The sequence below is a fragment of the Etheostoma cragini genome, chromosome 5, assembly GCF_013103735.1.
Source record: "Etheostoma cragini isolate CJK2018 chromosome 5, CSU_Ecrag_1.0, whole genome shotgun sequence".
NCBI classification, from domain to species: domain Eukaryota; kingdom Metazoa; phylum Chordata; class Actinopteri; order Perciformes; family Percidae; genus Etheostoma; species Etheostoma cragini.
The window spans coordinates 13,404,037-13,416,026 of record NC_048411.1 but is presented as its reverse complement, the minus strand read 5'-3'; the positions used below and the strand labels follow the sequence as shown (position 1 = coordinate 13,416,026).

The window sequence follows — 11,990 nt, the reverse complement described above, 5'->3', positions numbered from 1 at the left end:
TTTAAGTTACTTCCGCAGTGGTTGCACTTTTCCGAACCGGATGCTCTGTCCATCAATATATATACGGTCTATGGTTAACACACTATATTTTTGATGACAAAAAATGACGCTTTAACGTGCGCGTGGCCTTACTTGTTAAGCAGTAGGACATGCACATCTCCAGATATCCAACACTTTTGTAGAGCATCACACTGCAGTAAGATTTTTTCCTTTTACGTAAAAACAAACATTTTTTATATGATGGTTGTTCCTATGTTATCAGTGGTTGTCTGGAAGTTGAAAAAACGCTCTTGTAAAATCATTGTTAGTAATGTGTACAGCCTTTTTTGTAAATGGAGAAAAACAAGTTTTGTCCTTTATGTAAGGGTTAAAGCTGTTGTCAGGAACTAATGGACGATAGGAGGTAATGCGCGTCGTGCGGTTGCCTCTGCTAAAGTCCATTAATAAAAATTGAGTATTCAACCAGACCATGGAATAAATTTGGATTATTCTCCAGATGTTGCACCATCTCTTGTTTGCCGGTGGTTTATTTGCACTATACTTTCACACATCATGTTTACAATTGCATATATTCAGTGTATGTATGTCCCCAAAAAGCAAAACCACTGGTAAACCAGAGTAAAAAGTTTATTGTTAAAAAACAAAATAGCACTCAACAGAACAGCCCCTTCCCAGCATCACCAACATCTCCAGCACAAAGTAATACTCATCATCCTCTTACTCTCGGTTACCGGATTCATACTCATTGGCTCAAATTACATCTTGCATCCTGGGAGAGTTTTATTAATACAGCAGTGACTTGGGAAAAACTACAACACTATTCTCCCGGTTTGATGTGTTTTCACTCTTCAGCTTTTTGATTAGCAGTGACTTTATCTGCTACTCCATTGACTGCTTTGTTTCTGTCTCCTGCTCCATTGGCCTTTGAAACAACATCTGCCCAGGTTCCTTTACTGTTAAGGACTGATGGGCTTACAGTGATGTCACAGGCTCCATTTATTTTACCATTAACCTCATCTGACTCTGACTTGATCTCATCAGTTGTTGCATCATACTTGATCTCTCCATTGGCTGTGTTGCTGTTAACTTCATTAGGTGCACTGGTCTCAGTTTCCTGTCCTGCAGCCCTGACCTTTGACTCCCCATTCACTATCTTGACCTCAGCATCTGAAGCTGCTCTGTCACTGTTTCCTCCATCTACATGTGTTTTCTCCTCATGCTGGTTCTCTCTAGCTGACTCCAGCCCATGACCATTAGCTGAAACTATGGCAGCACTCTTTACCAAGGTCTCGTTCACTGGCTTCTGTTGGCTCTTGCTGGTATTCTTTACTGCTGAGCTTCCTCCATCCTCAGCTTCCTTTCCCCTTCCTGTTTCCTGATCTGAGCCTCTTTCTTCTCCGTTCACAGTCTCTGAGGCGACAAGCTCGTTAGTTACTATGAATCCCAGTTCTTTTGCCACAGCTGCCTTTAGTTCTTTGTGTTTCTTCTTATACTCCTGAAGCCCATCTCTGTAAAACACAATGAAGCCGTTAGTGGTGTGATATCCTACATAACAACAAATTGTTGAAATCACATGCATGCTGCTTGAGCCAAAAGTGATTTGAGCATTACTTTAGTGCAAGACCAATTCTCTAAAGTTTCCAGTTACTTATACTATGTAATAGCTTTAAAACACACTTCTTACATTTTTGTATCAGCAATAACGGGTGGTAAATATTCAGATAGTCTATTTATAAGAACGCCTTCATCATGTTAAAGTTGTAGAGAAAGTCAAATCACTAAGTGTATTAAAGGTCAGATTCGTATTCACTAAATGCTTCTTCTATCTTTGATAGTTTTCACCATGGGGAGGAATAGCAAGATCATCCAGAAGAACCCCAAAAAAAAACATTACAGAAAGTATAAGTACTCATGGCCCCTTCAAAGTGTTATAACATCTATTGGATCATATTATTAATGGGAAATTATATAGTCCCATCACAGATAGTATTTGTTGACTTATAATTAACCAAGAAATGCCAAAAGTATTAACAACTTTATTACAAGTCACATTTCAGCATTAAGACATTGCTTCCACAAGTTGTAAGCATATATTTCATCCAGTGAATAAATTACCTGTGTGTAATGCTCCTGATTCCTGTAACCAGAACCATTTGCTCCAGCACAGTGTCAGATGTGGAAGTTAGACACTGAGGACAGAGAGTACATGGAGATTAATAAACATTTTCCCTTTAACTTTGTAAGATTCAAACAGGTTAATGATACCAGAGATCACATGAGCTCCTGGGCATACCTCCACTGTCTGCTCCGTGCAGTCAGCTCCTGCCTGTCTGAGAGAACGCTCCACCTTCACTGCTTGCTTGGTTATGGTGCACAGAAACTCTCTGCTGCAGCGTGTCTGAGGGTGATCCTCTCCAAGCTGAGAAATAAAATATACATAATATAAGATAACATGCACAGAATGCAACAAATCTCTCTCTTGCACTCTCTCACATTCAGATATACTGACCATGGTAAAAGCAGTGAGGGCCTCTTTCTCGTGGGTCATAGCACTTCGGTAGTCACCTTTGCTGCACATCCAGTGGGCCAACAGGTGCTGACTGCACAGACAAGAAATCCGTGAGATAAACAACTTTATTACTTTTTATGAAACTTGCGAGTTTAAGTTATAAATGGTGTCTTACCTGAGAGCAGTGTGCACATGTGAGGGGCCAAAGAAGGAGGTGTTGAGTCTAAGGGCGTTCTTTAAGAACAGCCCTCCCTGATCTCCTGTAAACACCAACCCAAGACAGCTCTGCAAGGAAACAATGAGATGATTGCCATTGTTGAAAATGAAATATTGTTGATGTTGCTATTATGAAAAGTCTTTTCTGTAGGTTGAACAGCAAAGTGTTGTAACCTACATCCAGTGTTGCAGTGTAAGGATGGTCCTCTCCATGGACTGTTAGCATTAGCAGACGAGCTCTGAGGAGACACTTCTGTGCCAGGGCAGTCTCCCCTCCAGCAAACGCATACACACCCAAGAGGGCCTGCATAAGAATATAAAAAGGATAAAAATCACACTCTACACACAGACACAGTGCAAACAAATCCTACAGCAATGTGTAGTTATTGGCCCAGGGGTACAATTCATATCTACATGTATCTTAATGATCACGGCTTTAGTTTCCAGCAGCAATGACAAATGTGTAGCAATACTCACATATTGCTGGATAGTGTTTGGATGGTCAAAGCCCAGCACCCTCTCACTGATGACCACTGCTTTCAGCTGGACACTGCGGGCCTGGAGAACAGAGAAAGTCATAGCGGTGACAAGAATGAATGGCTAGCTGCTTGTATATTACGAATCACAATCACATACTTCATTAATTTTACACGGATACTTCAGCCTTTCCCAAAGTGTAACAGTACATCATCTCTGTAAAATCTTCTGCAAAGTAACGTATAACAAAGCTTCCATTGTATGTGTAGCAGAGTAAAAAAGTACAATATTTCCTTCCCAGTTGTAGGGGACTAGTAATAAAGTACTTTAAAATGCACTTACTTAAGGTAATTACGTTATCGTCTATCACTGCCAAACGTGTTTATTTAGCTGCAGTGAGCCTACCTCAGCTGCCTTGCCCTGCACAAAGGCCACCTTGGCCAACAGGCTGTGGCAGTAACAGGCCTCAGGGTGCAGGTCATCATACACCCTGCCAAACAAGTAGGCTGCTTCTTTCAGGTGCTCATGGGCCTGATCCAGCAGACCTGGAGTTGGGAAACACAATAATATTGCACAGAATTTATTTTTCCATTTAGATTTTGTTCATAAGCACATATTGTGCATTCAGATCCACGGATTTGCAGCACAAGAGAAGGCTTTATTGACCCACCCTTTTGAATGAAGTTTTGTGCAACACTAAATGCTTTTGAAGCATCCACAGTTGGCATGTGAATGTGCTTGACGACAGGAAAGATGTTGAGGACGTCGTCTGGGCCGATGGGAGCTTTGTTTTGGTTGTCGAGGACGTAGTCTCTCAGTCTCAACTAATGTCAACAGAAAAACAAACATACTTTCCCCTTTTATTATACAGTTTCTTATTTTAGGTTTTGTATCTGTCATTTTGCAAGTACAACTTAGTGATTACAGCATTACTAATAGGTGTTTTAGTTGATCCAGTGACAAATGTTTGTTACCTGTATTCCAGTCTTTAAACAGAACTCTCTGAGCAAAGAGAGCTTCTGAATGCTGTAGTGTTCCACCAGGTGGTTGGGACCAGAGCTGTTGCCGAGAAGAATGACAGTTATACAATAGCTTAGAGCCAATTTTAGATCAACTAACAAACATGAGGGTAGAACAAACAAAGGCTGTGTTCTCACCCAAGGCTGTCAGAGACGTTATATGTTTCAGCAGCATCCTGGCAGACCAGATTCCACAGCTTAGACCCTGTGAGCGTACTCCAGGGCATGCTGCTTTCAGGGGCCCCTGCCCCTCGGCCACGCCGCCTTGACTTCTTCTTAGTCTCCTCTCCCACAGGATTGGGTGTGAAGTGGGGCACTAATAAGCAGCACAGGAAGTGACTGACAGCTGCAGAGAGACTAGGCACGTCCACACCCTGCAAATGACATAACCGGAGGCTGCAGCTCATTTTTCTGAGGAGTGTGGGCCTACACCTGCACTTCACTTTAAAGTGTGCACAGATAACAAGGAATAGGAATGCTCCGTTTAGAATACTGTAAAAGTACCTGAAGGAAACTGTTGAACACTCTTCTTGTAGAGCGGGTGAAAATTTCCCCTATGACCGATCTCTGGTTAAGCAAAAAGTGGGATGTTAGAAAGGACAGTTACCAGATTGATTACATAATCAAGACCAGTTTAAGTTTGACTATTTGGTAAATCAAAAGCACCGTTATATGCCTCAGGCGCTCCTTGTGTTCTGACTGGCTGATGGTTGTGATGACATGACCCAGATACCGGAGGTTGATGCCTCTCTGGTGTAGGGCCAGTTTTAGAGAAACTCCATCCATTGGTGCCTCATTGCTTTGTAGGCAATACTCCACCTGGACACACATACATACAGTACACATACATTGAATGAACTGGTTTCATGTTTGCAGTAGATGTCCTTATTATAGTATGTAAACAAGGGATCCACTTACAAAGGCTGGTATCTGATGTGTAATGATGAAAGCTGCTGCTTCCCTCAGTAATCTCTTCTGCAAATTTGTCGACTTACTTTCACCAGCAGGGAAGGAGACTTCTGAACATAAAGCACAGGAAGCCCGTCATATTGTGTTACAGCAAAAAGATTTGACTGTGTCTGTATGTAGTTTCTCATAGGTACCTGGAGAAAAGACGCTTGGGTTGAAGCGCATCTCAAAGATGATGTCGCTGACTGATCCCACTTCTTTACAAGCAGCTCGTACTGCCTTAGTGGCTCGAGAGTCACCTGCAAGTATACGGACATTTGTCAAATTATATAGATATATTATTGCTGTATGTATTAACTATAATTTTCGATTCCACTATATTAGATCTGCTTTAGTACCACTATAGCATGTAACACTTCTTACAAGCTGTTGCACATTCTTCAAAGCCTCCATTCTCGTCCAACATCTCCCTGACATGCTGTGTGAACTGGCAATGTCTAAAAGAAACAAAACTTTAACTTCATGAAAAAAAACTTTTAAAACTGAGTTTAAAAGTGTTTTATTTCATGGTCAACTCACTTATGCTGAATGAAGGCCTGCACCAGCTCTGGTCTCAGTCTACAGAGCCCATGAGGGAAGCTCTTTGGAAACCCAGAGTCTGAGTGATAATTCTCTGGCCAACCTTCTTTTACACAACCCTTCTTCTCTTTGTCCTCTTCACAGCTTTTATCACTCTCCTCTTCTCCAGTGACTGTCTGACATTCTGTCTCCACCTCTTGGCAGAAGTTGGCATCAGCTGGGCAGGTCCTGAACACATCCAGTATGTAGAACCTCCCATCAGCCCCCAACAGCCCCTGAGCATCCACTGAGGTGAAAAGGGGTACCTTGTGACCATTGGGCGCCACGACAACATGTCTCTGGAGAGAAAGAGATTTGGCAGCCTGAGCCAAGAGCTCTAGCAGCCGTCTGCGTTGGGGGGACTCTTGAGGTCCTGCATTTACCCCGTACAGCAAGCCTCTACAGAACAAAAGAAAAAAGAAAATTAGCAGAAAAAAACACACAAAAATGCCTGACTCACAGCGTGACACACTACCACAGTGGATTGTTAAAAAAACAAGTCCACTACCTTGAGGCAGGAGCAGCTGCCTGTTCCTGCTCTGAGCCTTCCAACCCAGGGGCAAGGCCCTGAGCAGACAGACGCACTCCTCTGTAGTCCACAACGGCTGTAGGTAGAGTGTGCAGCCCCTCTATGTTACTGTAGGCCTGTACTGCTTTCAGCTCCAGCCTCTGAGCAGCCCTGCAAGTACAAGGAGTCAGTGTCAAATCAATGCCCAAAGTAAAAACTATTTTATAATGCTCTAAACAAGGACAGCATGGGGTCACAGTGTCTTTCCTTGAATTCTTTACAGCCATAAAGCAATGTATACATCTATTGGATCTCATCCTTGTGCTTGTGGTTTGCTCTCACCTGCGACCCCTGTCCCCACCAAACATTGCGTTTGCTGCGCCCTGGCTCATGAACAGGCCGCCCCACAGAAAAGCAGGGTCCTCAGGGTTTCCATTCACTGGCTCCATAAAGCTGTCTACAACAGTCTCTGCCCCATGCTTCACAGCCCTAACAAATGCACAGTTCACCTGAAAAGGAAACCGGTACAAAATAGAAGGTGAGAGGAGGAGATGTTGAGCGAGCGAACAAATAACAGGTAATAACAGTCCTGAACTGTACTGCTGTTGCTTTGAGCTAAATGACAGCCTTTATTGGTTACCTGGAGCAGAGCTCTGTCTCTCTGCAGCCTCTCCTCCAGAGTGCCTTGTGGAAGATCTCTGGCAGCTTGCAACTCCTCATTCCAGTCTGGAGCCTACACATAAAAGACTTAGACTTAGACTTCTCTTTAGTAATCCTTTTGGGATAACTCCCGCAAGGAAATTGACATTTTCAGCAGCAGTTTTCAGCAAATAAAGTATAGAGAGAAAGAAGACAGCATAAAGACAACAATAATAATAATAATAATAATAATAACCTTTGGCTATAAAACGACATTAACATATAAAACACACAGCCACACTTAATATCCCTGCCAGCAGCACACTACTCAATAAATAGCACCAATGATGCTGTGGTGTAAAGGACCTCTGTTGCTGACTGTTCATCCACTCCCAGTCTGCTGAAGGTGTTTTTGTGAGTGCGAGAGGCACAGGGAGGCCCGAGCCAGCTCAGGGTGTGGTAGGGAGTGGGCATCACCTCTACTGGAGGTAACTGAGACCTAAAGGAAGAAAGGCAACAGTTCACAATAGCAGTTATTATGATTGTATGATGATTTGAATGTGGAATATTCACCCCTTCTAAACCTGACTGTTCTCATGCTTCTTTCATTCCTACGTATAGTAATGTTACCTGTTTTTGAGGGTGGTTAAAGTTTGTTTGAAGGCCGGGCTTATGTGACAGAGCAGGTCAGTCAAACTATGACAGACGGTGGAAGACTGGGAAGGACGAGGATCAAACATTTCTTCAGTGGACCTACGATGCAGGAGGAAGAGAAAATAATTCATAATTTATATGAAAGATTTATCTAGTTAAAGTTCAATTTAGCATGGAAATAAAACAACTATAGGTATATTACTAGCCTTTGGTAGTTTTTAAGACTATAATTCATTGCAACCGTAGAATGATAGTTAACATCATGTTGTATTATTTCTTTACCTATTGATGAAGAAACCTTTAGGACAGGATGTGATATCAAAACGTCGTCCCTCCATTGTCACCACAGTGATATACAGGAAGTCTCCCTGCAGCTTCCTGTGTCCTGGAGCCGGGTTCCAACAGCTGAGAGACAAGTCCCTCAAGTAGCTGAGCGCCTGATGAGACGAACATAAAGTCACAGAGGGTCATTGTGTCTGCGTGCAAGCCCAGTGTGAAACAGGATCTAACAGGGTCTACCTCTGGTTGGAAGCTGTGTGGTAGCAGGGCCATGAGTGGTCTCTCTGAGGAACCAGGGAGGAGGTACTCAGGTGGCGCTCCATCCGGATTGGTTGTTTCTGTTTTTGTGTTGCTTAATGAGCGTTTCAGGCTCTTTCCATTCGGTAAGCCGGAGTCTGCACCACCTGTGATAAAAGGGAGATTTTCAGTAGGAGCTTGATTGTTAATTTTGTTTCTTTGTATTACCCTGTGTGTATGTGTGTGTGTATATATATATATATATATATATACCTGGTGTGTGTGTATGTGTGAGTGTCTCCAGTATGCTTGGTGAGCATCCTTCTTTCAGTGCATCCTGAGGTCCAGACACTCTCAGCAGCTCCAGCACACGAGCCAGATGGAGCCTGGCGGAGTGGGCGGTGTAGGGTTCTGGAAAGACACACGGTGATATTGTAAAGGTTACACTGACCGTTATGAAACCGGGGACGCTCTTTCTTTTTTTTAAAGATTTTTTTGGGGGGCATTTTCTGCCTTTATTTTTGACAGGACAGCTGAAGCCATTGAAGGGGGGAGAGGGGAGGGCTATCCGAGTGCCCTGTGGATACTCTTTAAACAGCCAGAAAGCACAGAACAAATACTCTACTTTAGGATGTCATGATCTCCTTAACATTCATTATTATTCAGTGCTTATATTTATATATTACATTTATATATTTAGGATTTTAGAGCACATGGAGTACCACTTATTAATGATATGCATATTCTCAGACACAAATATTGACAGGATATATACTGTTCATAGTAATCTATGAACTTCAATTTAAACAACTAGCTGGCGAGGAGACAGATTTATAGTTGGCAAACACTTGTAATCTCTGCATCTGTAAACCTTGATATGATGACTCAGAAAAGGTGAGTCATCAGTTTGCATTAAAGTGAAAGAGACTTAATTGTGTGTGCAAGGGAAAAGGTGAGAAAGAAACGGAGAGGATCATTCTATTCTGATATTCAGAAATGACCGGGATATGTAGGCAGGTATGTGGTCATGTAAGAGAGTAAAAACTATATTGGTAAAAGGCCAGACAACAACTTAATGCATTACGGAACTCAGTATTGCCTAAAAGTTCTAACAACTGTGTCAAAACTCATTATTTTACGCACACAGTATTTCAGACACACTTTAATGTCGTGGCTTGGCTGATGTCAAGAGAAAGTTCTTAAGATGCCTGGAGTTGTAGATGGGCTAATAACATCTATCTGTTCAAGAAAACAGATCTTGAGATATTTCCCTAGAAAGTAATCATTAGTTATGCTGTTAATATGGATGCAAAAGATTTTTTTGGTTGAGGAGCACCAATGAATAACATTTAAGGAATAACATCCATGTTATTAAAGAAAAGCAAGCAAACATTTTTGATTGGACATAAAGCTGAACTTTATGAAAGAGAAGACTCAAAAAGACCTACCTTCCACCAGGCGAAGGATAGCTCCTGGTTTAAGCCCCTTGAGGCTTTGCAGTTCTGCGAGGGGGTCCAGAGTCGTACCAGCTAGAGCCAGAGAAAAGTTTGACCGGGGACACACCTCATTCCTCGAAAGCAGAGTCATTACTGCATCTTGTACAAGCCAAAATCCATGGACCTACAAAGACACATGGTAGAACACTGCAAGTAATGCCAACAATTGCAAATTATAAACCCGTCTATTATATTAGAAAATCACTAATCTATTAAAATAACCCACGTAGAAGTTTTAGTTTCCATCTTATTTGGTTAAAAATGGTTGACTAAAAGGGAACTGAGATGAGGTTTTGTACCTGCAGCTCAAATGGCTCTACTCCTGCTCCCTGGATCTTCACAGGGAACGATGTGTCCTCATGGGACTTCATACCAACAGCATCCTTTCCACCAGTCAGTCTCATTACATCTGTTTGAAGGAGAAAACCAAACTAACTGAGGATAAACACAGAGCACTGCACTCGGCATGCAAATAGGTTGATTTCCTCTAAAATGATCAAGAGCTGGACCTGTGAGTCTGTGTGAGTGAGAGTGCCTGAGGGTGAGTGAATGTGTGCAATAAACTGTCAAAGAAAGGGAAAGTGGGGTGTGGTCTGCCTTTTTTACACACACAGCAGAACCAGTGGGAGGACAGGTCCCAGCGTGTTCCTCAGCCTGCAGTGTGACTAAACCTGTTGAATTTGCCTTCATGTCATCTCAGGGTGAAGGGACAACCACACCCAGCGCTGGCATGTGCAGACAGCAGAATGCTTTAACAAATTAACTAACCTAGAGGTTGGCAGTAGCGCGTGCTTGCATTCATGGATGCATGCAGATAATGCGTACATATATACTAAAACTTCAGAAAATCCACTTTGCACACACAAGATTGTAAATCCTCATGTAGTAAATTCCCTCTTGCTGTCAATCTGGGAACCCTCTACCACTGGAAAGCACCCAAAAATCTCTGTTCACGATTGGCTGGAAGAAATTCCCTCCTCTCTGTGGGCTTGGAGCCATCAGCCTCTTTTCTATTGGAGCTGCTACCAAAAAAACAGAAACAGCATCCGTCCTGACAAGTTTATTTTTGCACTGATTTCTTAGGCTAGCTTGTACCATGCTGAGAGAATTGCTTCCCTATAAGTCATATAGTAAAATAACATAAAGTTGAATGTTCCGGTCATGCATGATGCTGTTACGGATTCATACCTCTTCACACCTCAGGTTAATCTCACCCGAGGACGCGCAAACACAAATTCTTCCTTAATTGTTTTATTGTGAAAGGGAAGTTTCAAAGAAGTTGCGAGGTTTACTAAAAATGTCGCAAAATGAAAAGCAAGTATGAGGTAGCCTACTTAAAGCGGTGGAACAACAAATATATTAAAATAGACTTAGAATGTACAGTTTGTCTATGGGTTTCAGGTTGATTAAGTATGTGTCTGTAACTTAATGCACCGTAAAAGCTAAAAGAGTTTCTCTCAAGCTGGTGAAAGCAGAGAATAGCACCAGCCATGTTCAGAGCAGCAGTGCAGTGCTAAATCTCCCACATTCTCCAGTGAGGGAGGCACCAGACGGAAAAAAGAAGGAAGAGGAAAGTTCAACAAGAGAGACAGGGAAAGAGAGAGAGAGAGAAGCAAAAAAAGAAAACCACATTGTAGGGATTTCTCACCAGCCTTGGCCTGATTTCTTCCTCCTCTCCTGACTTTGTCCTTCATGACTGCGTGCTGTACTTTTTTTGTTGTTGAGCTGTCCTCTTGGGTTTTCACTTGTCTGTGCTGGATGCCACTTCCCCTTCAAACTGCTAGAGAAATGCACAAGAGAGGGAGTGGAAACGTGTTGCTGGATTGTTAAGAGAACCAAGCAGAGTGAAAATAAACGGCCGTCCGTAAAAAAAAAAAAAGTGAGTCCTGCCCCTCTCTACAAGGCAAACTCACTTATCTGTCCTCCCTGAGTATAAAGGCCACACCCTCTTATTGCTCCACACAGACTGTGTCTCTCACACTTTGTTGGACTGGGTGTGTCCACATATTCTAGCTCTACTCACTCTTCCTTTCCCTCGCATGTTTTACACCTCGCTCCGTAACTCCGCGAGCCCTGGGAGCCGAGGTGGGATCAGACACACAGTTTGACTTCAGCTGACCAACAATGTTGCTTTTTCACATAAAGTACTTACAAATGTTAAGGTTCATTTAGGGAATCTCTGTGTACATAGGCTTTAATGGAAACAGAGGTAAATAAACTACATATTCTTCTAATCCAGGGCCAAGGGAGCCCCTATGGGTGCATCCCGTATAAAGGTGCATCATGTTACACTCATAATGCTAAAGTCAGCCAAAATTACTTTGAGACAGGTAACCTGCCACAGAAGGGTGTGTCAGTGTCTCAAGATGTGGTTCCTCAGTCATTGCTGAGGGGCCTACACATTCTACGTTCACATATCACACATACTT

General features: G+C 42.6%; 1 protein-coding gene across 3 annotated transcripts; it reads right to left on the bottom strand.

Moving 5' to 3' along the window:
* Window positions 1-606: 606 nt before the first annotated feature.
* si:ch211-166a6.5 (clustered mitochondria protein homolog) lies at window positions 607-11,506 on the bottom strand. 3 transcript variants are annotated; one of them, XM_034872727.1, is made up of 28 exons: window positions 11,210-11,506; window positions 9,861-9,970; window positions 9,514-9,685; window positions 8,339-8,476; window positions 8,069-8,232; window positions 7,832-7,986; window positions 7,526-7,648; window positions 7,262-7,394; window positions 6,897-6,989; window positions 6,599-6,765; window positions 6,257-6,427; window positions 5,710-6,147; window positions 5,554-5,627; window positions 5,325-5,429; window positions 5,140-5,237; window positions 4,888-5,040; window positions 4,726-4,788; window positions 4,360-4,595; window positions 4,177-4,261; window positions 3,873-4,026; window positions 3,608-3,747; window positions 3,203-3,283; window positions 2,904-3,029; window positions 2,685-2,794; window positions 2,510-2,600; window positions 2,294-2,419; window positions 2,116-2,189; window positions 607-1,508 (listed from the first exon to the last, which is right to left on the bottom strand). In XM_034872727.1, exons 1-28 carry the CDS (start codon window positions 11,253-11,255, stop codon window positions 842-844), a joined length of 4,293 nt encoding a protein of 1,430 aa, XP_034728618.1. In that variant the 5' UTR covers window positions 11,256-11,506; the 3' UTR covers window positions 607-841. The 3 variants fall into 3 exon arrangements, with proteins under 3 accessions (XP_034728618.1, XP_034728617.1, XP_034728619.1); XM_034872726.1 differs by having other exon boundaries at window positions 5,140-5,240; window positions 11,210-11,505; XM_034872728.1 differs by having other exon boundaries at window positions 842-1,508; window positions 5,140-5,240; window positions 8,069-8,223; window positions 11,210-11,505.
* Window positions 11,507-11,990: the final 484 nt, after the last annotated feature.

Bases quoted from the DNA above. Each gene is read 5' to 3' on its own strand.
- si:ch211-166a6.5 (XM_034872726.1), bottom strand. From the start codon at position 11,255: ATGAAGGACAAAGTCAGGAGAGGAGGAAGAAATCAGGCCAAGGCTG. The intron at 7,395-7,525 runs GTAACATTACTA...TTCTTCCTTTAG, and splicing joins TTAACCACCCTCAAAAACAG to GTCTCAGTTACCTCCAGTAG. The intron at 4,262-4,359 runs GTGAGAACACAG...TCTCGGCAACAG, and splicing joins AACGTCTCTGACAGCCTTGG to CTCTGGTCCCAACCACCTGG.